This window comes from Pelodiscus sinensis, chromosome 13 (assembly GCF_049634645.1).
Source record: "Pelodiscus sinensis isolate JC-2024 chromosome 13, ASM4963464v1, whole genome shotgun sequence".
Lineage (NCBI taxonomy): Eukaryota > Metazoa > Chordata > Testudines > Trionychidae > Pelodiscus > Pelodiscus sinensis.
The window spans coordinates 6,991,151-7,016,762 of record NC_134723.1 but is presented as its reverse complement, the minus strand read 5'-3'; the positions used below and the strand labels follow the sequence as shown (position 1 = coordinate 7,016,762).

The 25,612-nt window shown below is 42.1% G+C and overlaps 1 protein-coding gene across 7 annotated transcripts in view; it reads left to right on the top strand.

The window, feature by feature from the left end:
• DIAPH2 (diaphanous related formin 2) overlaps window positions 1-25,612 on the top strand; it is an 801,414-nt gene that overhangs the window by 209,225 nt on the left and 566,577 nt on the right. For all 7 annotated transcript variants that reach the window (XM_075896759.1, XM_075896757.1, XM_075896756.1 and 4 more), the window contains 2 exons: window positions 856-960; window positions 7,444-7,761. In XM_075896759.1, coding sequence (XP_075752874.1) covers window positions 856-960; window positions 7,444-7,761 — 423 coding nt within the window. The remainder of the gene's footprint in view (window positions 1-855; window positions 961-7,443; window positions 7,762-25,612) is intronic.

The window sequence follows — 25,612 nt, the reverse complement described above, 5'->3', positions numbered from 1 at the left end:
TAGTGCAGCTTCAGCAGCTATAATGCATGGCATCAATGAGTCTACTGAGCGTTATATTAAAAAAAAAGGGAGAAAAATGTAAGTGACAGTGTTACTGTAGCTATGTCAGCTTGTGTCATGTGTGAGCTGTAATCCAATAATGAAACAATGGAAAAGACATTAAGCATTTAGATTGAAGACAGGGCAAAGAAATGAGCACCTGAGAATGGTGTAATTTAAGAAGCGTTGAGCTTTTGTAAGCATTTTTCTCAAGCATCAGGTGATGAGGAGACAGCAAGCAAAGGGTGGTTTAACTAATTTAAAAAGGCATAGTTTACATAATGTGAAATTAACGTGGGAATCAGCATCAGCAAACCATAATCCATCATGGGATTATCCTTTGCAGCTTCCCATCACAATGTTCCTTTGAGACCCCACCTGTGTTATTTCCTCCTCACCCCCAATTGTGGAAGAATAGTAAGATTCGCAGGGAGCAAGTTCAAAACTGTTTTGGGTGATGAGTTGAAGTTGAAGTTACTCAAGTTACTTTAAGTATTTCAGGTTCATATAATTTCAAAGGAAACTGAAATGTTCAAAAAGTCTTGCTAAAGGTTATAACTTGGAAACTGCTAGGGTGGGGGAAGGAAGGCATTTCAGCAAGTTTACAGTGACAATTTACACTGTGTAGCTGGATCTATACACATTTTAGTGGCCTGAAGTTTTGTGTTCTGTAGTTTTCCAATCAGTCATGCAGTATAATGAACTACAAAATCTTTGTGTTGCTTTATTCATACTATTGCTTTAAGCCTTCCTGAGACTATAGTATTTAGTGTGAGCATAGATGGATGAATGATTTTATGGTGGTAATCATTGCAGTTTGATGAAGAATTCACAGCTCGACAGGAGGCACAGTCTGAACTTCAGAAACGAGAGGAGAAAATCAAAGAGCTTGAAACAGAAATTCAGCAGCTACGAACCCAGGTAATTAAATGACATACAGACTTTATATCATGTTACGTTGAGTTGCACAGTAGTTACATTGTTAGAATGAAAGAAAAATTGCCACCAAGAACATTGTGTTGGATGACAATTGAAAAATTTCTTTTAAATTCATATTGATTGTAAAACTAGAGTATATAGGGTATAGTGTTATGAGTATTTTTCACAAGAACATGTAGGACACACTCAGACGTGGAGCCCAGAAGGGACCATTGTGATAATGAAGTCTGACCTCCATATGTTGCAGCCGATGAAATATCTTCTATCTACTCTTGTAATAGATGCACAACCACTGTCTGACTTACCACAATCTTCAAGTCATGATTTGAAGACTTCAAATTACAGAGAATCCACCATTCACATTTGTTTAAACCTACAAGTGACCAAGTGATCAAGTGGAGTGCCCCAAGGGTCCATTCTAGGACTGGTTTTGTTCAACATCTTTACTAATGACCTGGAAGAGGGGATGGATTGCACCCTCAGAAAGTTTGCAGATGACACTAAACTAGGGGGCGAAGTAAATATGTTGGAAGGTAGGGATAGGGTCCAGAGTGACCTAGATAAATTGGAGGATTGGGCCAAAAGAAATCTGCTGAGGTTCAACAAGGACAAGTGTTGTAGTCCCAAGTACTACTGCAGGCTGGGGACTGACTGGCTAAGCTGCAGTACTGCAGAAAAGAACCTGGGGATTTCAGTGGATGAGAAGCTGGAGCTGAGTCAAGAATGTGCCTTATAAACAGGAAGGCTATATGGTGTATTTGGATGCATTAGGAGGAGCATTCCCAGCAAACCTAGGGAAGTAATTATTCCCCTTTATTTGGCATTTGTGAGGCTACATCTGGAGTACTGTGTCTACTTCTGGAGCCCCCATTAAAGGATGTGGATGCATTGGGGAGATTTCTAGCAGAGGGCTACAAAAATGATAAGGGGGCTGGAGCACATGACAGGAGGAGAGGCTGAGGGATTTGGGCATCTATAGACTAAATAAGAGCAGAATGAGGCAGGATTTGAAAGCTGCCTTTAACTACTTGAAGAGAGGGTCCCAAAGAGGATGGAGAGAAGCTGTTCTTATTGGGGATAGATGACAAAATGAGAAGTTAAGTGGGAGGATATCAGGAAAAATTATTTCACCAGGAGGGTGGTGAAATACTGGAATGGGTTACCCAGGGAGGTGTTAGAATCTCCATTCCTAGAGGTTTTCAAGTCCCGGATTGACACAGCCCTGGCTGGCATGGTTTAGTAGGGATTGGTCCTGCTTTTAGAGGGGATTGGACTCCCATGACCTCACTTCCAACTCTGTGAGTCTATGACATTTTTAATTTATTAATCATTTTTCATAAGGTTTTCAAACTACAGAAAATTAGCAAATGGAACTACCTAGTATAGCTTACCAATAATGCAGGTTGAAAAACAATTCCTGTCAGCTCTTCCATGTGTGGATTTGTAATCCTCAAGTTGAAAAAGGAAAAAATGTGGAGATTTGTTACTACTCAGTATTGGAATCAGAATTCCTCCTTAATATATTTTATGAGCATATATCACTTTCTTTTCCCTCAGGAGGCACATTATAGGGCAAAAAACATTGTGTTCATTTTTTTTACCTGACCATTTTAGCTTTTTCTTCCATTATTTATACAGAGTATCATTTGGCATTCATAAAACTTAAACAAGAGCTGCATAGTGATTTTTGTTGAAATAACTTGGAATTCATGTTGAGTGATGTGTGTAGAGTTAATGAAAGTCACTCCTAATCACATGACATTACATATACATGTGGCAAAATCAATTCAGACACTTCTATATAAGTAAACCTTAGGTGCAAACAAACACATGTATATTTTATATGGAAACTAAATTCTCTGAAATGTCACTCTTCCCCACTCCCTTCAGGTTTTCTCTCTCAGAACCAAAACAATGCCAATCCCTTTTCCCTCTGCTTTTATATTGATTCTACATTTGAAGCCCCTCATTGCAACTCTTCTTTCACTCTGTGTAGGTTACATAGGACTTCCTTTTTGGAACTCATAAGCTCTGCTGTATAATCAGCCAGAGCTACTGCTGTTAAGCAACATAAGCACTCAAGAAAGGGGCGGAGCCTACTCTGAAGGGCCTAAATCTGATGCTAGGCTCTATGTTGTAATATTTTAGTGCTTGATTTTTCTAGAACAGTTACACAAACATATTATACTGTGTAGTTAGATTTAGAATGACTAGGTTTTTACTGGTAAATATTAGTAAATGTAGATTTTGCTATATACATATAATGATGACAAATATTTCCATAAATGACTAAGAAAATTTTGAGGGTTAAGATTAGAAAAATACTGCTTGAGGATTTAGAGTTTTATATTAATTATATTATTTTACATACTTTGGCGTGTAACGTTGCAAGTTTTTGTGTTTGGTTATAAACTTGTTTTTAAACAATTGTCTGATTTCCCCCCGCCCCCCCCCCCCCGCCTATTGTGGTAAATTAAAGGGAGGGAACACAACGATGAAAATGATTTTGTACAACTCTGAAAATGTAAATAAAATTGAAAGAAACTTATCCATTGAAATGATGAAAAAAGAAAACTGAATTGTTCCAAACTTATTGATAGCTGATGAAACAAAATTAGTTTAGACTTCAATAAACGTCTGAATAATTTCACAATTAAGATAATTACACTTTGGGAATACTAATATTAGAATTGGTTCCAAGCAGCTGGGCAGGAATTGCTCAGGACTTCTGGTATGTCCTTTGTGATATTTTTTTCTTCTGGATTCAATGAAGGATAACAGATAACAAAAAGCAAAATATAATGCTACTCCTACTTATGCATGAAAATTATAATTCTACTGTTCCTTCACATGCATAGCACTGTTCCCTCTAACATTTTCTGTCATTGGGCAGGTTGAAGTTTCTTTTGGCGGGTTAAAATTTCTTACATGCAACACCAATATTTAGGTAATGTGTGGATGTGCACCCGCAATAAAATTAAACACGCACAAGTGCGCGCATATACACACATGCATATTTTAAGCAGTTCATATGTGTAAAAGACAATATATTAAAATAAGGCACCTGTGTCTAGTTGCTGAGAGGTACTGTTAGTGACTACAGAGATGCTGTACAAAGGTAGGGAATTAGACTTTTTCCACTTGAGGAAAAATAGAAGCCCCAGAACAAATTAACACATGGGTTCAGGGTTTGTAGACAGATACATAGGTCAAAGAGCTTGCAGATGAGATTTCAGCCTACAAAACTAGCATCACACCTATTATTTGCTAATTTTGAGTAATAAGAGTCAGAACTCTACCACATACGTTGATGCGTTTGTAAGTTGGGGACCGGCTGTACATGTGATAGGTGGGAGGGAAAAAAAAAGAGGTGAGCATGTTTAAAAAAAAAAAAAAGAGTGACCGGCTGTAGTCTTCCCCTTCCTAGCCCGTGAGGGTTGAAGAGACTACTCGGTTTCTTCCTCTGTCTTCCTCTCCCTCTCAGGCAGATGGGACTCTCCAAACTCCCCTCTCCTCTGACATGCCCCTAAGCTAATTAATTACTACCTCTCCTCCCCCCTCTCTTCTCCAGACACTTATTTTATCCTTATCTTGCCTATTTATCTCATCTGCTTATTTGCTCTGGGAGCGCTTCAGTTTAGCATGTGGCAGCATTTAGGTGCTATCTAGCAATGCCCTGTCCCCCACCAATCAGCTGAGCTCCCTGCTTGCTTGTGGAGTTTTGAGCCTCTGCGTGGGGCTCAGAAAATAGCTGTATGGTCATGCAGCTGTGCAACTTAGAGGGAACTTAAATGCACAGCAGCCATATTAGCACCCAAATAAATGGAAACATTGTTTGGGTGATGGCTAACACTGTTTGGTTAGCCATAAGGAGGTGGTTCTTCCAGTAATATGCATCACTGTAGATTCCACCCTAAATAGATACCAATGTATCGTGTGTGTGAAATGAGTTTTTTTTAATGGCAGTGTCTGATTGGGCCATGCATGAAATCTGTGCCAACCTCAACTTGTAAGAAGGGAATAAATAATTTGATAGAGAGCCTGGTTATTTTCGGTAGTCAGTGGTGGCTTAGAAAAATTTTGTTGACAGACCTGTTCTGAGCAGGACAGCATTTGCTAAATGAGCATTGTTGTCTAAATAGAAGAGTTTCTCTGGCCCAGCATGGTCCAAACCTCAATACTGAAGATTATCCAACTACTTGTTACACTAGAAACTTTAATAACTCCATTAGAGTCCACCTAATTACAGTCAGAGTACCATCTTCCTTTACAATTATACTTGATCCTTCTCAACTTAGTACTGAAGTTTCTTCAGAGACCTTTTCTCACATTAGGCAGAAAAACTTCTTTTCTAGGATCTTACTGCAGTTCATGGTGCTTCTGAACCTCTCTCAAAATACTACTTTTACTACCGTACTATGATGTCACTCTCTCTAGTGTTTAAGTGAGCTGAGAGAGTGAGTTACAGCGTTTGAAACCTACATGACACTTTATAGGTACATGGTAGTGCTAAAAGCCTTACATAAAAGTTAATTATAGTAAGCATTTTCATGCCATTCTTTTGTTTTGAATAATAACAAAAAAATGGATCATAGTGTTTGCATGCTCAGGGTCTTGTTTCTTAAATTGTAAGTGAGTAAATTAACAGAAAAAGTCTGGGAAGTTAAGTTGGATGGCAACAGACTGAATTCTGGTGAGGACTCAAGTTAGTGATATATTTCAGACAAAAAAGTCTCAACGGTGCTTTGTGCCTTTTTCATCACTTCACTACAATCACCTTAAGTTTCAGAGTGACACAGTTACAGGAGCTTATTATATAGCAGAGGTGGGCAATAATTTTTGCAGGAGGGCCACTTAATGAATTTTGCTATGGGGCCACTAGCTGGCTCCACTGCTTCTCCCCTGAAAGGGCAGTCTGGGGATTAGCCTCCACCCAGAGTTGTCTGGAGCCAGAAGCTTTGAATTAAATACATAGCAGAGGGTTTGTGGCTCCCAGCCCTGCCGCTACTGTGTAGACTGTCAGTTGCCCAGGGTTGTTGCAGCTATGTAAAAGACTCATGGCTCTGGCCCCTGCCAGGGTAGCGCAGAGACCATGAGCTGTGAGCCATTTAAATAGGATCCTGCTGCCCAAGACTTCACCTGGAAATTAGAAAGAGGCCAGATGCAAGGATTGGATCAAAGTATTAAGTGGCCCAGATCTGGCCCCTGGGCTACATCTTGCCCGGCTCTGTTACATAGGTTCTTTAAATTTTTGGTAAAATTTTCAAAATAAATGCTAATGGAAGAGGCATTCTTAAAGCACTACAAATCAAGTCATGCAGTAAACAAAAATAGTACAAACTTGTACATTATTGTGGAACATATGAACATATTGTAGCAAAAAGATGTGTAAATTGTCCTTTGTAACTCAGAGACTAAGAATCTTTTATGCAAAAGTTGCCAGGATAACCTATTCTTTCTGTAATAAAAAGAGAGGTTAATTTCTAGTACATAAATTAGTGCTGTTGGGTCACTTACCATTACAAGACTCCAGGACCCAGAGCCCGGTGCATAAGTTGGTAGCAGGGGTAGTTCATGTCGTAGTTTTTTTTCTCAAGATCAAAGTTTCTTGGTCAAAGTATAGGTAAGATCCAGAGTCCAAAGAAAATTATAAAAAAAACCCGCTCAGTATATTAAAATTTAAATAACACTATTGAAAATTTGGGGAATAGTGGTTGGTCTGTTAATTGTGTTTCTGAATTCTAAGCCTGACACTCTGACTTGATATTTGTTCCTGGACAAATGCAAAATAGAAAAAGAAATCACTTGCCTAACAGAGGTGTTGGATTAAGTGGCATGTTTTAAATGGAAGTGTGGTGCCTTAGTGTCCTTTTTCTTTGAAAATTTCCCCCACCTGGATAGTGTTTGTAATATGTACAGTAAGCATTAATGTTGATTTTTATTTGTGACCTTTGGAATGTCCTGATTATCCGACTTTTATGAAGGAAATATTTATGTGATCATGGTAATAGTGAAAACTAAGCAATTTGTTTACGTATAAGCTACAAGCGCTATTCTACTGCAACCAATGTGTAGTGGGGTATTATGCAGCAACTACTAATTAAAGTAGATAACCTAGCATTTTTGTTGATCTAGCAAAAGCCGATTAATGTCATCTGGAACAGATTCATGTGAAATCCTGCAAAGTATGGGGGGAGGGGGGGATGGTAATCATAGGTACTTCTAGGGCTGGGAAATATTTACATTTTAATGTAAGAACTGTAAAAATGACTTGTCATAAATACATGGTATGGTTTAAAAATGTTTTTCTGAGTACTTGTATATACTGAGAAATGCTGTGCTGGTTATCCTGAAGTAAGAGACAGCTCTGACATAGAAATAGCCTGGTCCATTTAAGTTATTTAAGAAAGGGGTTTTTTTTTCCACACTTAAAAAAAAAATTACCTCATCCTGTTTAAATTTCAGGGTCCACTACTTACAACTGGTCAGCCTACATCAGGGGCTCCTCCTCCCCCACCGCTCCCGCCACCACCACCACCTCTTCCAGGTTGTGTGGCTCCATCACTTCCCTTACACTCTGGACTCATACCCCCACCTCCACCTCCTCTGCCTGGAGGAAGTGTACCTCCACCACCGCCTCTGTTTGGTGGACCTCCACTACCACCACCTCTCGGGGGCATACCTCCTCCTCCTCCAGGAGCTCCTGCATCACTGCCTTATGGAATGAAGGAAAAGAAAAAGTATAAACCTGAGGTGTCTATGAAGAGAATCAACTGGTCAAAGGTACCTATGTGTTTTTCTCTTTATTATTTTGTTAAATTTGAGAGAAAAGAGAGTGCAATTTGTGGAGATGATACAAAAAGGCAACAAAGCCATAGGAGGATTAATTTTGTTTGTGCTGCAACCAGAGATTAAAACCAGGCAGTTTGTGAGAGACATAGTTTCTGGATAATTCAGTTTTGGGTGAATGGATTGTAGCTCCAGCACCTTGCAGGTTGACTTGTACTCCTCCCCTTCTCTAGAGGATACTTGGTAAATACTTGGTTGTTTTGGCTGTGTGCTGTTTTCCAGTGTTTGTCCTTCAATAATCTTGACAGTAAATAGTTTTAGTCTTTAACTGTTTATCTTTTAAAACATTTTCTTGTTTTTTTATGAAATTTAGAACAAATGACTTTTAATATTTTTGTGCCAATGTTGTATACAAGCTTATTACCATAATTTTCTATCTAAATGTCTGAATTTTAAAACAATTTACTGCAAGGAATCTCTCATGGGGCGTACCTGCCCCCTTTATGCTCTCGCTCCATCATTAGTTGAGTACAGTGTGGCTGACCACCCCTGCCTCAGTTTTCCTTTCTGAATTTGCTCTAATCAGTTTTCCAGACAGCAGCCTGTGCAGGCACTATGACTTAGTCCTCTGGCCAGCTGCTAAACAAAGTTAACCTCTTCAGAGTGGCGAAACTCCAACTAAAATGTCCCAAACAGTCAAAGTGCCTTAGCTCTTCAAAGCGTCTCTTCCCAGTCCTTTACAGAGCTGAGCTACCTTTTGAGGATCCTTTCTGTTGCTCTGGTTTACAGGGCTGGCCTTAGGCCAATTGGGCTGAATCCGTCCCCGCGCCTAAGGAGGCCCCATGCCCCGGAACCCGGAAGTGTGCCGGCGAGTTACTATTCAGAGCCAGGGCCCTGCTCCAGCAATATGTGAAGCTGGGTCTCTCCCCCGGCTCTGCCTGGAGCGGGCTCCGGACCCCCCCCCCCCCCCGCTACCTCTCCCATGCATCCTCCCACCCTGCCCCCAGAGCATTCACTCTCTGCCCTGGACCGTCCCTGCCGTGAGCGGCTCTCAGCGTGGCTCCCCCTTGCCGTCTGCTGCTACCATGAGCAGCGTTGCAGGTGGGCAGGGAGGACGCCCGGGCGTGACATGATGTCATGGCCCGAGATTTTAAAGCTCCTGGGAGCCACGTTGCAGGGCGTGGCCTAGCTCCGGGTTTGGACTCCGGGGCCTGAGTGCAGATTCCAGCACCACAAAGTGGAAGGCAGAAGGTAGGAAAGGGGCTTGGGCAGAGAAGGAGGGGATTGAGGGGGAGGAGGAGGAAGAAGAAAGGGGAAGGCACGAGACACGGTGGAGGAGAGTCAAATGGCAGGGCGCCAAGTGCAGACAATGAGGGAAAGGGCAGGAGGGGAGGTGTCAGTGGGAGGGGGGACAGGGTGATGCTGGGAGAGGAGAGGGGAAGGGCCTTGGGGGCTAGAGTGGGAGGGGGAGGTATAGGGAGAAGGCTTGAAAGAAGGGGTGGGCATGAGAAAGGTGTGGATGGAGCAAGTCATGTGTGAGGGCACAGAAAGACAGGAGGTGATTGGGGCAGAGAGTGGTGAGGGGGTAGGCATCAGGGAAGAAGAGGGCAAAGGGGGCAGGGGCAGTAAGGGAAGGGGGAGGTATGAGGAGGGTGCAAGGCTAAGGGAAGGTGCAGGTGCCAAGGGATTCTGGGGTGAAGCAGAAGGGCAGACACCTGCAGGGGAGGGACCAGCACCAGAGGAGAGAGGCAGGACAGGTGTGTAGAGGGAGGTGTTAGAAGAGGGGTAGCTCACATGATCAGAGTGGGGCTACTGGAGGAGTGGTCACAGGAGGGAGAGAAGGGCTGGTGGAGGGGGGCAGGTGGCAGGAGGGCTGAGGGCAGTGAAAAGAGCAGGAGTCAGGACAGCAGAGGAGGGTGAGGAGTTGGGGGGCAGCAGGCACTAGGGGAGATAATGGAGCAAGGAGAGGAGACATGGCAGCGGAGAGAAAAGGTAAAAGTTTATAAAATATTTATTAATAACTTTGTATGCTGCCCACGGCCAGTTTGTTTGTGCCCTGCGGTGAAGTTTGGGTTCATGTGGGGATCAACATGTGGCCGGGGAGTGGGAGCCAAAACAAAACAGTAGTCAGTGTAAAGATCTTCTGTTGATATGCATTTTAGTAGTTAATTTCTTGGACTGTCATTGCTCAGAAAAAGTGCTGTCACATGGTTAGAAATCAGGTAAATACTGCATTTTCTTAATATCAGCAGAATTGACTTAAATGGGGCCTGTGTGTTATGTAGTCTTGCCTTAATCTTTGTATTCATGCCTGTCAGTGTGAGAGAAGCTATTTGCATACATTTGTTTGCATATGCAACCACACTTAAGTTGAGGCCCTCAGCATGTTCTGTAAGTATCAGTGTGGCCCCTGGGGCTTCCAAAGTTGAGTTGCCCTAGCTCATCCCTGACAGGTGTCTGTCTAACCTGGTCATAAATATCTCCAGTGGTGGAGATTCCACAATCTCACTAGGCAATTTATTCCAGTGTTTAACCACCCTGACAGGCAGGAATTTTTTTCCTAATGTCCAGCCTAAACCTCCCTTGCTGCAATATAAGCCCATTGCTTTTCATCCTAACCTCAGAGGCCAAGCAGAACATTTTTTCTTCCTCCTTATGATACTCTTTTAGATACTTGAAAGCTGCTCTCATGTCCCTTTTCGGTCTTCTCTTTTCCAAGGTAAACAAGGCCAATTTCTTCAGCCTTGCCTCATATCTCATGTTCTCGAGACCTTTCATCGTTTGTGTTGATCTTCTCTGGACTTTCTCCAGTTTCTCCACATTTCCTGAAATGTGGCACCCAGAACTGGACATGATACTCCAGTGGGGGCCTAATGTAGATGATTCATTCCCTGCATAGGGGACGTGACATTGAGTGGGTTAATTTCCAATCATCCTGTTTATTCTTTTCCTAAGCCAGGAGGGCACAGTAGTTCTGATGGGGGCTCTGCAGGAAGGCAGCCCGCACTGCCTCCTCTCTCCCCCCCCCCCCGCCTGAAACCTTCTGCAGGTGTTAAACAGCTGTCCAGCCTACCCTAGAGGTGACTGCATTTCAGTGTGCCTGAAGCAACACTGCACCAGCAATGGACAATGGCTCCCGGGCAAGGCTTGCTCATGACTGCTTCGGTCCCGTTGATGGGCCTCAGCCTCTTTCCTTCCACTCCCCTGCTTCGCAGTGGGGCTGTAGACTCTGGGGGAGAGGAGTGGAGGCAGGCAGAGGTATCTCCTTCAGCAGATTTAGACATGTCTCTGTATTACTCATTCTCTCACTGAAGTTTTTAGCTTTGTTGTGAGCCCTTTTACATGGAAACTTTGTATTACGTCTTGGTAGAATAGTCCCTAGGACTAGTGAGGCAGAGACTGTCCCTGAAGGGTGAACGAGGTGGGAATGTATAAGGAGGAAGGTGAGCACCTCTGGGCAGTTGCAAAGGTTGGAGAGGGGATGGAAGCCAGATCCAAGATCAATGAGCCCTGGGAAGTGAGCCCATTGAAAGGAGACTGGACCTGTAGATGCCTTGGGGGTCAGCAGCAAGGGCCTGCTTTGGGAAGCCCCCTGTTTGGAGGTGAATGTGGCTGCATTGAGACACCACCCAGAAGCAGGCGCTACAGACACTAACTGCAGATTCATGGGGCGGCTCTCACAGATCTTGCACATGCATAAGATGATAGATCTGCAGGGGGGAGGGGCAGTGGAATAGGGAGGGGGCTGGAGGGGTCAGTTGCCCCAGGGAGAAAAATAATATCAAATTTAGTTTAAAATAGTTGTCACATTTTTAAAAGGAATACCATATCTCCTGCCTTTTGTCTATTTTTGTCTCTTTAGGCCCCCAGTTAAAATTTTCAAAAGCACTTGAGTGACTAAAGTCATTTTTGAAAATTGGACTTGGAAATCTAAGCTCAGATTTTCAAAGGTAATTAAGCTCCTAAAGAGACAGTTGCCAACTCTGATCTTCAAAGATATCTATCTGATCTTTACACGCCTTTTAAAATCTGGTCATAAGTGTCCTAGTCAGTTCTGAACGTGAGATGTAGGAGCCCAGTCCTAATTCCTTCAGGCTTTTTAAATTTGAACATTTAAACTAATTCCCCTCCTTTCTCTTTCAGTATCCAATAAATGCATGGATCAAAATTATAGGTGCTTTGTGAATATGCTGACTTGAGAGTGGAAAGATTTCATATTGTCATGTATGATTCCTGGTAACCCATCTCAAATATGAAAAACTAGGTCGATACCTGTTCATATCAGGAGCTGTTGAATTCAGTTCACCATTTGCAGTATCTCATTAGGATGTTTAGTGGAGAAGATATTTTTTTTTCTTTTTTTATTTATTCAGGCAAAGCATGGGCTCACAAGAATTCCTCCATTGTTTTACCATGGAGTTTCAAAACATTTGTTAAAGCGGCGAGGAGTCCTGTGGCACCTTATAGACTAACAGAAATGTTGGAGCATAAGCTTTCGTGGGCAAAGACCCACTTCGTCACATGCATGTAGTAGAAATTTCCAGAAGCAGGTATAAATATGCAGGCCAGAATCAGGCTAGAGATGATGAGGTAGATCCAATCAGGGAGGATGAGGCCCACTTCTAGTAGCTGATCTGGAGGTGTGAATAGCAAGAGAGGAGAAGCTGCTTTTGTAGTTAGCTAGCTATTCACAGTCTTTGTTTAATCGTGAGTTGATTGTGTCAAACGTGAAGATGAACTGTAGCTCAGCAGTTTCTCTTTGAAGTCTGGTCCTGAAGTTTTTTTTGCCGCAGGATGGCTACCTTTAGGTCTGCAATTGTGTGTCCAGGGAGATTGAAGTGTTCCCCTACAGGTTTTTGTATATCGTCATTCCTAATATCTGATTTGTGTCCATTTATTCTTTTACGTAGGGACTGTCCAGTTTGGCTGATGTATACAGCATGGGGCATTGTTTGCACATGATGGCATATATTACATTAGTGGATGCGCAGGAGAATGAACCAGTGACGGTATGGCTGATCTGGTTAAGTCCTGTGATGGTGTGTTGCTGGTGTATATATGAGGGCAGAGATAGCACCAAGGTTTGTTGCATGGATTGGTTCCTGAGTTAGAGTTCTTATGGTGAGGTGTGTAGTTGCTGGTGACAATATGCTTCAGGTTAGCGGGTTGCCTGTGGGCAAGAACTGGCCTGTGTCAAAGTCAGACAGGACTCACAGATTTGTCAGACCGCTCTGTTTATTCAGCAAAGCTCTGCTAAAATGCATCCAGAAAATGTAAGTACCATACAAGGTTCAAACCCCTTGATTTATACAGTCAAAAAAAGTCAAGTTAACAGGATTAAAAGGAGGGGCAAAACCTCACATGATTAGTGTGAGACTTAGTCAAGTATCTTCATTTCCACATCAAGCACACAGCAACCTCCTGTCCATATCTACTTGGTTCTCAGTTGCTTTCTCCCTAACACCTAATGTTCCTTTTCCTATTAACTCTGGCTAGCACATTGATCTGCATACCTACAAACAACATTAACATACTTTTCTTCTTCCTGTTCAGAGACAAACAGTATTCCTTCAGCTTATTCAATTATTACAGCACAATTAATCTTTCTCTTACATTATAATTCTTTCTACTTTCACACCTGCCTCCCAAGGCCTGTGAAAGTGAGGGATCATTGTCCAGGATGGGTTGTAAATTATGTAGGAATCTCAGCTTTCATTTAAAAAAAGTTCTGTATACTTCTGGGCCTTACAGCTAAGGAGGAAAGCTTTAAAACATGAACCATAAATACTCAAGAAACAAAAGGCCAATAAAGATCCAACATGTTTTATTTTTAATAAAATCTTATGATTTGTAGACCATTCTCATAACTTTGTGTAGGCATTCCTTGTGATTTTTGGGTTGGCAATACTGCTCTTTGGTGAATTTAGAGAGGTATCTCCCTTCAGTTTCCCTTTCCACCCTCCTTTTTTTGTCACAGGTCATCAAAGAATCATTGAAACAATGGAGAGTAGGGTGAGTCCATGACTATGGTTAATGACTGGTCAGGGTGACTATTATCAGCCAGTGGTCTGAATGAGCTATCTACTGCTATCTGTTAATCAACTGTAGGAAAAGGCTTCACAAGCAGACCTTATTTATATAGACATATATACTTTGCCACAGAGATCAGTAGACACACTTGCTGTGTCAAGGTGATCAATTTCGGCTCTTTTGGGTTGAAATTCACTTAAGACTTGGAGCTGGGAGAATGAAATGTTGTTATCCATATTGTATGATTAAAAGGTAAAAGACCTTAACTTAATATGACCTGGTTTAGGGTCTACCATAACTTGAACACTAAGCAGAGGATAGTGAGTCACATCTAACTGAAAGTCACCAAAGATGGAAACAGGTTTTATTTCTGGTGGTGTAGAGTTTTCTTAACAAAGAATCCATTTTTGCTATTGAAAAAGTAAATCAATGTAACAGAAAACTGTATTGCTCTCTGGTAACTTTTTAAAAATCAAACTTTAAACTTTATTGAAAAGATTGGATAGTTTGCAATTGAAAATATTTGACCTACACTTAAGGCAACTGATTTAATTTTGTGTAAAATTTTGCGTAATAAAGGATAGCATTTTTTTGGACATGTTCAACTATATTGATATATATTTTGGTCAGATATACTTCTGATGTGATATTTGTGTGTTGTGGTGGTTTCTTGTGTAGGTGGTGTGGTTTGGTATGGTGTGGGGTTTTTTTTTGGCTCAACAAAAAATCCTGGGAGGTGGAGCCCCGCCAAAACTGTTCGAATTGGGCCCCACACTTCCTAAAGCCGGCCCTGCTGATATAGAGATCATGGCCACAGGTTTGTTCCCTTGGCTTACTGTTCTCAGCTCATTGTCGGGTCTGTGCTTTTTTTCCTTGTTCTGGTATAGAATGCTGGGTCGGGGCTTTGAGCTTACGCAATCACTATGGGTTCCTGCTGCAGATAGATCTCATGCAGTCCATTTCCAAGGTCCAGATGTCTATTAATCTATTACCTTGACCCTCTTTAGTCTTGCCACCTTAGGCTGGGGAGCAGCTAACTAATTAAGGTACAGCTGTGACTGGTCCTATCTCTTGTAAAAGAGCTAGTCACCGTGTGACAGAATAATTTTAAAATCAACATCTTGAAAACTTCATGAATGCTTTTTGATTTAATTCTGCACTAACGTGTGGTTAAAGCAAATTAACCAAATTACAAGCAACCTGAAGACAGAATACATGTTTGTACCATTCATTGTCAAAGTGGTGGAATACTTGGCTAAAATTTGTTTTTTCATAGTTGTGTATTGTGTTGCCTGTCAACAGTTGCACAGAACACTTTTTAACAACATTTGGCCATATTTGTCACTGTGAAAGATGAACCATTTTTCTAAAAAAGACACTTAGTCAGTGGCAAAATTAATCAAGTATGTTGTAAAAAGCAAGTATAGCAAAACATCTGTTCTTTATTGCAAGTTTAGTAAAAAGATATCTCTGTTCCCATCTTAACTTCAGGGATTTTAACTATCTATTTCTGAATAGGTTTATTACTGAGTTCCGTTGTCTAGTGTTGGAACAGCATGAAGCTTGATTAAGCTTATATAAACTGAGAGTAGAAGTCCTGTTTGAAATGGAATATGTGAACCTAAGCCTTATAGATACCATACAAAGCACATAGCATATTTATTAACATGTTTGAATTGTGGGTTATTGTCAAATAATTGCAGCCGAAAAGAAATAATGAACTTCTATTAATTGCAGTAATTTGGAAAAGCCAGAGAAGGCCTATTTGTTAAATAAAAGTTGCTAGAAGGGCGTGAACACTCAAGTATTATATTATGCCTGCTATTTTTTTCATAGCCAGATATTTTGCTGCAACTGTGTTAGTCATTAATGTGCAATGCTGTCAACATTTGCAATAGAAGCCTACAATTGTGGGATCAGTGATTTCTGCAATATCGCAAATTAAGTAGGAACTTAAGTATAATCAAATCACTTCAGTGTTAGATATAGTTATAATGTTTAGATTATAAACAATTTTTGTTTTGTTTTGTATAGTGGAACATGAACTAATAACTTGATCAATTTATCTACACTTTAAATCATTAATAATGTAGAGCTGTATATTATGAATGTAATTGTAAGGATGCATATGACAGCATTCAGAGTACACAAAACTACATTTGATTTTATGCACATACCATAAAACACTTTGTAAACCTAACAAGCATGCTAAAAGTATTGAAGCACTACTTTCTGAAAACTCCAAAGAATGGTTTACATGTGCTCTAAAAAGTTTATACAATCATTCTTTCCCTGCTTTTTTTCCTATTAAAAAAAAAGCAGGGAAAGAATGATTGTATAAACTTTTTAGAGCACATGTAAACCATGCTTTGGAGTTTTCGGAAAGTAGTGCTTCAATACTTTTAGCATGCTTGTTAGGTTTACAAAGTGTTTTATGGTATGTGCATAAAATCAAATGTAGTTTTGTGTACTTTGAATGCTGTCATATGCACCCTACCGATACTCAGTAAATTACAGCTCTCTGTATATAGGAGGATGACCGTAATTAGTCCACATCATAGTTATTGTTGAGCTTCTTCAAATGGAAGAAGTTATGAAAAAAATGTTGAGCTGGAGGATAAATATTGTTGTGAAAAATAAGGAAAGTTGAGAGAGAAACATTTGTTTGCAGCTGGAGGTATAAACATTCATCTAAGCAAACAGTAGAATGCCCTCTAAATTACTGCTGGGATGTGTTTTGGGAGTAAAAGTAATTCTGAAATCTGGAGTCAAGCCGTCACTCTCCATTTAGAAGAAAGAACTGAAGATTCTGCAAGAACCGCAGCGGGTTAGATGTGGGCAGTGTATGTCACTTTGCTGTGTAACAATACCAGGCTTTGAGAGCAGACAGTTCTGCAGCACAAGGAAGATAATGCAGGATATGAGACTATAGCAAGTCATGGGTTGTTGGACCCAACTGTTGAAGGATAAAGAAGATTATGAGGACAATTAAGTGGACAGTACAGGGTAGTCCCCAGGTTACGTACAAGATAGGAACTATAGGTTTGTTCTTAAGTTGAATCTGTATGTAAGTCGGAACTGGCGTCCAGATTCAGCCGCTGCTGAAACTGACCAGCGGCTGACTACAGGAAGCCCGAGGCAGAGTTGTTCTGCCCCGGGCTTCCTGGAATCAGCAGCTGATCAGTTTCAACAGGCTGAATCTGGACGCCAGTTCCGACTTACATACAGATTCAACTTAAGAACCCCAGGCGTTCCCAAGTCAGCTGCTGCTGAAACTGATCAGCGGCTGATTCCAGGAAGCCCGGGGCAGAGCAACTCTGCCTCGGGCTTCCTGTAGTCAGCGCTGGTCAGTTTCAGCAGTGGCTGACTTGGGGACACCTGGGGCAGAGCAGCTTGGGAGCTGCTGGGTTGGTCCAGTAGCGCCCAGAGCGGCGCTAGTGGACCAACCGGCAGCGCCCCAGCTGCTCTACCACAGGCGTCCGGAGAAAAGCCTGGTCTGCTGGGGGGAGTGGAGGCGCACTAGCTGCGTGCCCCCCCTCCCCAGTAGACCAGGGAGAGGTGGGTGGCGGACTAAGACGCACCGCGGTCCCGCCGCCCGGGTCCTCCGCGGCTTTGCTCCGCGTCGCACGTGGGCAACGGGATAGCCCAGACGCGCCGCGGCTGTCCCACTGCTGGCGTTCTCCGAGGCTTTGCTCCTCATCTCCCTGGTGCAGACCAGGGAGCCGGGGAGCAAAGCCTCGGAGGATGCCGGCAGCGGGACAGCCGCAGCGCGTCTGGGATGTCCCGCTGCCCGCATGCTCCATGGCTTTGCTTTGCGTCTCCCTTGTCTGCTGGGGGAGCAGCTTTTCTCGCCTGATAGGACGCGGGCGGCGGGGCCGCGGCGCATCTGGGTGTCCCGCCGCTCCCATCCTCCGGGTCAAGAAAAACCCCGTTTGTAACTGCGGATCCGACATAAGTCGGATCCGCGTAACTCGGAGACTGCCTGTAATGCTCTTTGCTAAGTAGTTTAATAATTTTGTGCAAATATGATACCTAACAGTGGCATACTGTCACAAATCGAGCAGCCCCAAAATAGAACACATTAGTGGATAACTAAAATGTTTCATTGGTTGGCTACGTTCCTGGTCACACTTCTAAATGATTGGGAAACACATAGTCACATCTCCATCCCAGCTCTCAAGATGCTTCCTCTGTGGTCAGATGTACTGGGAAAACATTTGTAGTTACATACCTGTGCAATGTAGGTGGTCTTGAGGTTATAGCACTTGACTGGCACTAAAAGGATCTTGGTTCATTTTTGCCAGAGATGTCCTCTTATAACCATGATATAGTTACTTAATCCTAATGCCAGAGTTCTTAATCTGTGTCATGGCAATAGCCCTCGTTTATTCAATACCCAGTTGCATCAGGCCCTTCCTGAGGTATTTATTTATTGCTTCTCTGAACAAAACTGGCCTAGAGCCTTTATACCCAATGATGGAAGTGATCAGTTGAATGCATGATCTCAATGTTTCAGACTATGATGTAAGATTAACTTTGACTCCACTGCAAATGTGAGACGTTGCAAAATGAAATTACTTCCTTCTTCTGGAAGAAAGACCAAAATGGGCCCATTGTAGCACTATTCTGTTTGCAGATCAAAGTGATGCTTTCAGTTCTGTGGCAAGTTCTGTTATAGTTTAAAAAATAAAAAGGTCCAGTAGGCTGATATAGCTATATAGTACCTTAAAACCTTAATCTGAAGTTATATATCTTGTAGATTTATATAATGAGAATATATTTATATTTACCATTTTCAGTGTCTAGCCAGATGAATAGAATGCTTGAGGATATTAAAATAATTCTGAAATGTAGCATTTACACCATAAACTTAGTTTTTAAAATTCTGAACTTTAAACTAAAATTAAAAAAGAATCAAGATCTAAATAAAAGGCTAAGCATTCCCTTTCCATTTTGTATTTGTTGCACAGTGACCATCTTGAAATGCATTTGTACTTTTCATAGAATGTTCTTTTGTTGCCCCTTCTATACTTTCATGTTTTAGTAAATTAATATCTCTGTGTGAGAGCATAAATGTTTGTGATCTTTCCCTTCTTTAGTGCAAGAAGGTGCTGTCTGGATTTCTGTTATTTACCACTTTATTCTTCCCTTTTAAGCTTCTGTATTGAGTTAGCCAATATTACTGTTGCACCTAGATCAATTTCCTCGTATTAACAGAATGCCAAATCATTCGGGTGTCTTGGTATATTTTACTTGTGAGGCCTTAAAATTTCTGGGCTGTGTTTTTGAGGTGAGTGGTTATACAACACTTTCCATCTTACCATGACTAATTTAGCAGTGCTCTGCTTCCAGGAATCTCAGACTTGAACATATTCCTTACGTTCTGAACTGTCATTAGACTTCTTGATTTTCCATCACGAATGTTTTAATTAAACTAGTGATAGGCACAAAAATGAGTTGACTCAAAAATACTGTAGCCTGCATCTAATGATCTAAAATACATTTAATCTTAAACTACTTTCCATTTAGAAATCCTGATGCCTTTGTTTCCCCAAAATGTTATTCCTTTTGCTACTAACAAACGAACTGTATCTTAGGTGAGAGTGTTTGTTACCGTTTTTTTTTCTGGACAGACATTTGCAGTATGAACTCAATTTTTGATAATTTTTATTTTTTTAAGTTTATTACTGAGCACATACATTGATAAATGAAATTCATACTTTTGCTGATATGTAGAGCTTGCGAACAGGTGACTGCTAACAGGGAGTTTAGAGAGGGAGTTCTCCAGGTAAAGGAGAAATAGATACAGGACTCTTGAGGGAAGTATGTGTTGTGTTTGGGGCTTTCTTGCTGTGTGCTGAGCTTGTGTTTGTGAGTGAGGGTTGGTGTGTGTTTCTGATTGCTTTTTTCCCCTGTGTTTGTGAGAGAGGCTTTTTTTTCCCTACTTCCCTTTTGCCCTCCCCTCCCCTTAATGGAGTGTGTGCTGTGATTGGTTTCTAATTAAAGTTTGAATTCTACAAGCCTCTGCTGATTGGCTGAGCCTTGGTAGGGAGAAGGACTTTTAGGCAGTCCAGGGCTTTATAAGGCAGCGGGCAAGCGACCAAGGAGCTTGTGATCAGGTGAGTGCTAACAGGGAGTTTAGAGAGGGAGTTGGGAAGGGCGTGAGGTTCTCTTGCCTTTCTTTTTAAATCCCTTCTCCAGCACAGCAGAAATGGATGGTCATAGCTGCTGTTGTTACCTGCATGGAGTGTGCCATGTTTGTCTTTCTCCCAGAAGAAAGAACGGATTTCATCTGCACTAAGTGCAAGCTGGTCGCCATTTTGGAAGAAAAAAATTAGAGGACTGGAGGCCCAAGAGTCGACCATACGCTCAATCAGAGAGGATGAAGAGTTCCTCGATAGAATGCAGCATTTAATCCTTGAAGCACAGCAGGCGGAAGAGCCGGAGAGGGCAGTATGGGACCAGGAAGAGAACTGGCAGCATGTAACTTCTAGAAGGGGGAATCCCCCAATGCTATAGAGGTAAGTAATCACTTTCAGGCTCTCTCCGCAGGCTCTGCGGTGCTGAATGCTTTGGAAGGGACCTCACAAGGAAGAAACTGGAAGGGAACACCATCTACTGGAAGGCATTGGATGCGTAGTCCTAGGGATGGGGGTTCCACGGCCACCCCCCTCCCCAAAGAAAAGGAAGGTTTGTGGTGGTCCGGGACTCTCTCCTAAGAGGGACTGAGCCATCCATCTGCTGTCCGGACCTGGAATCTCGAGAGGTGTGCTGCTTACCGGGAGCTCACATTCAGGATGTGACTGAGAGGCTTACCAAACTGATCAAACCTTCTGCTCGCTACCCCTTCCTGCTTCTCCACGTGGGAACTAACGATACGGCCAAGAATGACCTTGAGCGGGTTACTGCGGATTATGTAGCGCTGGGAAGAAGGATCCAAGAATTCGGAGTGCAAGTGGTGTTCTCATCCATCCTCCCTGTTGAAGGGAAAGGACTGGGCAGGGATCGTCAAATTAAGGAAGTAAATGCGTGGTTGCGCAGCTGGTGTCGCAGAAAAGGCTTTGGTTTCTTCGACCATGGGACTCTGTTCCGGGCACCAGGACTGTTAGGAAGAGATGGGATCCACCTAACCAAGAGAGGAAGGAGCATCTTCTCAGGAAGGCTTGCAAACCTAGTGAGGAGGGCTTTAAATTAGATTCGTCAGGGGACAGTGACCAAAACCCTGAGGGGAGTGGGAAAGTTGGATACCAGAAAGGAATGGACTTTCAAAAAGCAGATTTTGACTCTCAGAGATCTGATGGGCAGAATCCCCTGGGATCCTAACATGAAGGGGAAAGGAGTCCAGGATAGCTGGCAGTATTTTAAAGAAGCCTTATTGAAAGCACAGAAAGAAACCATCCTGATGCGTAGCAAGAGAGGCAAACATGGTAGGAGCCCGGATTGGCTTACAGGGGAAATCCTTGGTGAACTTAAGCACAAAAAGGAAGCTTACAAAAAGTGGAAACTTGGACAATGACGAGTGAGGGGCATAAATGTATAGCTCGAGAATGCCAGGGGGTTATCAGGAAGGTGAAAGCGCACATGGAATTGCAACTGGCTAAGGATGTAAAGGATAACAAGGAAGGTTTCTACAGGCATGTTAACAAGAAGAAGGTGATCAGAGAGGGTGTGCAGCCCCTCCTGGATGAAGGAAGTAACCTAGTGACAGATGATGCGGGGAAAGCTGAAGTACTCAATGCTTTCTTTGCCTCTGTATTCATGGACAAGGTGAGCTCCTGGCCTAATGCGCTAAGTGACGCAAGATGGGATGCAGACGGATAGCCCTTGGTGGGTAAAGAACAGGTTAGAAACTACTTAGAAAAGCTAAACGTACAGAAATCCATGGGTACTTAATGCAGCCGAGGGTACTGAGGGAGTTGGCAGATGTCATTGAGGAGCCTTTGGCCATTATCTTTGAAAAGTCGTGGAGATCGGGAAAAATCCTGGAAAGTTGGAAAAAGGCAAATATTATAGTGCCCATCTTCAAAAAAGGGAAGAAGGATGATCAAGAGAACTATAGGCCAGTTAGTCTTACCTCGGTTCCTGGAAAAATCATGGAAGGGATCCTTAAGGAATCCATTTTGAGGCACTTGGAAGAGAGGAAAGTGATTAGGAATAGTCAGTATGGATTCACAAAGGGAAAGCTGTACCTGACCAATCTGATCAGCTTCTATGATGAGATAACTGGTTCTGTGAACATGGGAAAGTCAGTGGATGTGATACACCTTGACATTAGCAAGGCTTTTGATACGGTCTCCCACAATATTCTTGCCAGCAAGTTAAGGGAATGTGGATTGGATAAATGGACAGTAGGATGGATAGAAAGATGGCTAGAAGGCCTGGCCCAGCGGGTAGTGATTAACGGCTCCATGTCAGGATGGCGGTCGGTTTCTAACGGAGTGCCCCAAGGTTCGGTTCTAGGACCGGTTTTGTTCAATATCTTTATTAATGACCTGGATGAGGGGATGGATTGCACCCTCAGCAAGTTTGCGGATGACACTAAGCTAGGGAGAGAAGTAGATATGCTTGAGGGCAGAGATGGGGTCCAGAGTGACTTAGACAAATTGGAGGATTGGGCCACAAGAAATCTGATGAGGTTCAACAAGGACAAGTGCAGAGTCTTGCACTTGGGACGGAAGAATCCCAAGCATTGTTACAGGCTGGGGACCAACCAGCTAAGTAGTAGTTCTGCAGAAAAGGACTTGGGGGTTACAGTGGATGAGAGGTTGGATATGAGTCAGTCATGTGCCCTTGTAATCAAGAAGGCTAATGGTATATTAGATTGCATTAAGAGGAGCATTGCCAGCAGATCCAGAGATGTCATTATTTCCCTTTATTCGGCTCTGGTAAGGCCACATCTGGAGTATTGTGTCGAATTCTGGGCCCCACACTACAGAAAGGATGTGGGCGTATTGGAGCGGGTCCAGCAGAGGGCAACCAAAATGATTAGGGGGCTGGAGCATACGACCTATGAGGAGAGGCTGAGGGAGTTGGGTCTGTTTAGTCTGCAGAAGCGAAGAGTGAGGAGGGATTTAATAGCAGCCTTCAGCTTCCTGAAGGGAAGTTCCAAAGAGGATGGAGAGAGGCTGTTCGCATTAGTGACAGATGGCAGAACAAGGAGCAGTGGTCTCAAGTTGTGGTGGGAGAGGTCCAGGTTGGATATTAGGAAAAACCATTTTACTAGGTGAAACAAAAAACAGGACTATGTAGCACTTAATAAACCATCTTGTTAGTCTTTTAGGTGATGAGCTTTCGTGGGCCGGACCCATTACATTACCCGTTACAAAGATAGCTTCCCCAATTATTACCTCTAATATCATTAGCTCACAGACATTTTCCTCCTCCCTCATCCCCCTTCTGTTCTGAAATTTGATTTGTCATTTTCATGTGTGTGAATTTTTTTGATTGTATCCTTTGGTATATATGGTTGTGCCAATTTTCTTCCACTATTTGATCTGAGGAAGTGGGTCTGGCACACGAAAGCTCATCACTTAATAAACCATCTTGTTAGTCTTTTAAGTGCTACATATTCCTTTTTTTTTTCCCCAGCTACACCAGACTAACACGGCTACATTTCGATCACTATTTCACTAGGAGGGTAGTGAAGCACTGGAATGGGTTACCTAGGGAAGTAGTGGAGTCTCCATCCCTAGAGGTGTTTAAGTCTCGGCTTGACAAAGCCCTGGCTGGGTTGATTTAGTTTGGATTGGTCCTGCCTAGAGCAGGGGGCTGGACTTGATGAACTTCTGAGGTCTCTTCCAGCTCTATGATTCTATGTGACAGTGATGTCACCGAGGATATACAATATAATTCTCTTCTACTTCATTTCAACAATATCTGGTAAAAGCAATAATTTCTACTGCCAGTGCCAGAATAGTGACAATATCTGTGCTTGATAATCTGCCATAGAGAACTGAATAGCTAGATTGTTGGTGTTAGGCTAGAGAAAATGTAGGCATTTTATGTCTATATTAAATTCTAATGGTGTAGTTTTTGAAACCAGAGATTTTTCATAAAGTTATTATTAAAAGTTACACATACTATCTTTTAAAATATCTTTCACCCGTCACTAATAGTCATTGTTAATGTTAAATGGTTAATGCTATTCTTATAAATAATACAAATGTCTAATTTGTTTTGGCTGAGCTCTTATCATGAATGCCAATAGGTTTCCTTTATTCTGTTTAAGAAATGTATGTTATGTGTTCCTTAGTTGTAAAGTTATAGTTGCTCTGATGTTCTTGTAGTATTAGAAAGGACACACACTGTAACATTGTCCTTTATTATTTTGTGCGCCTATAGCAGATAGTTTTTTTTTTTTTTTTTTTGGTGTGATAGCACCTGCATTCCTGCATTTTCTTGTTCTCCATAATCTAGTCAAGCAACTGGTTAAGGTATCTGGTAGTACTGTGGGAGCTGCAGAGGCTGGGAGCATAATAAAGAAAACAAATGTCAAATTTATGATGGCTCCTTTTCAAGGTAGTCATTCAAGGCACAGCTAAATTCTGAACAGTAACAGAAACTGTCCAGAAAGGACTAATATTATCTTTCTTTTACGAGACCTGTATGAGTAGAGGGCCAACAGATTAAGACTTAAATCATCAGTGAATGCATCTCATTGCTTACCCAGGCTCAGTGATAATATTTTGCTGATGATTTTGTTTAGTTTATCCAGGCTTCTCATAAAGGTTGCCTGGAATTTTTTTCTAGCTGCGTGTCCCATACAAATAAATTAGATGCTTATTTATACTATTATTTTAGCAGTGCGACATTCTAATTTTAGAAAATATATAAGCGCTGCGAATGCGAGATATAAAGTCATAGAATGATAGAGCTATCCAGTCCCCTGTGCTGAGACGGGACAAACTAAACCTAGACCATTCCTAACAGGTACATCACATGTTTTCCTTAAGAACCTACAAGGATGGGGATTCCACTGCTTTCCTTAGAAACATGTTTCAGTGCTTAATTATCTGTATTGTGTGACAGTTTTTTCTAATGTTTGACCTAAATCTTCCTTGCTGCAGATTAAGCTGATCGCTTTTGTCCTGCCTTCAGTAGGCACAGAGTAAATTTTTTCAGAATTCTCTTTATGAACCCCTTTCATACTTGAAGACTATTAGATTTCCACACCTTATCAGTCTTTTTTTTTTTATACTAAACTTGCCCATATTTGTCAGCCACTCCTCATACACCATGTTTTTTAAAACTTTTATCATTTTTGTTGCTTTCCTCAACAGTTTCCAGTTTGTTCCCATTTTTCTTAGTGTAGCACTCAAAACTGTACTCCATCTGACCTGAGCCAAGTAGAGCAGGACAGTTACCTCTGTTGTCTTGCATATGCACTCCTGTTAATACATCCTAGACAGTTAGATTTTTTAGCTCCTGGAGAGTGCATATTTTTTCAGATATTAGGGAAAAAATTGGTAAATATCTGGGAACCTAATTGGGTCAATAGGGAGAGAGAGCGCCAACCTAATTGCTAGCACCTTCTCATAGTTGATGTCCAGTGCAAGTACATGTTATGGAAGGGATATGATGATCCTATAATGTGAGTAGGAACAGCATTTAGAGGAAAGCATCCTTTGTGATAGGTAGGGTGCAGGGCTACTGATGTTTGGTACAGTGGGGGACCAATCCCCTTCCTCTTCTGCTTTCATCAGGGGAGGACTGAGGTTCTCATTAATGGGATGTCTGGGATTAGTTGGGGAAGGGCAAGGGCTCATGGCAGCTGTCCCTCACCCAATAGTTGGAACACTTAAGGCAGTGTTTCTTA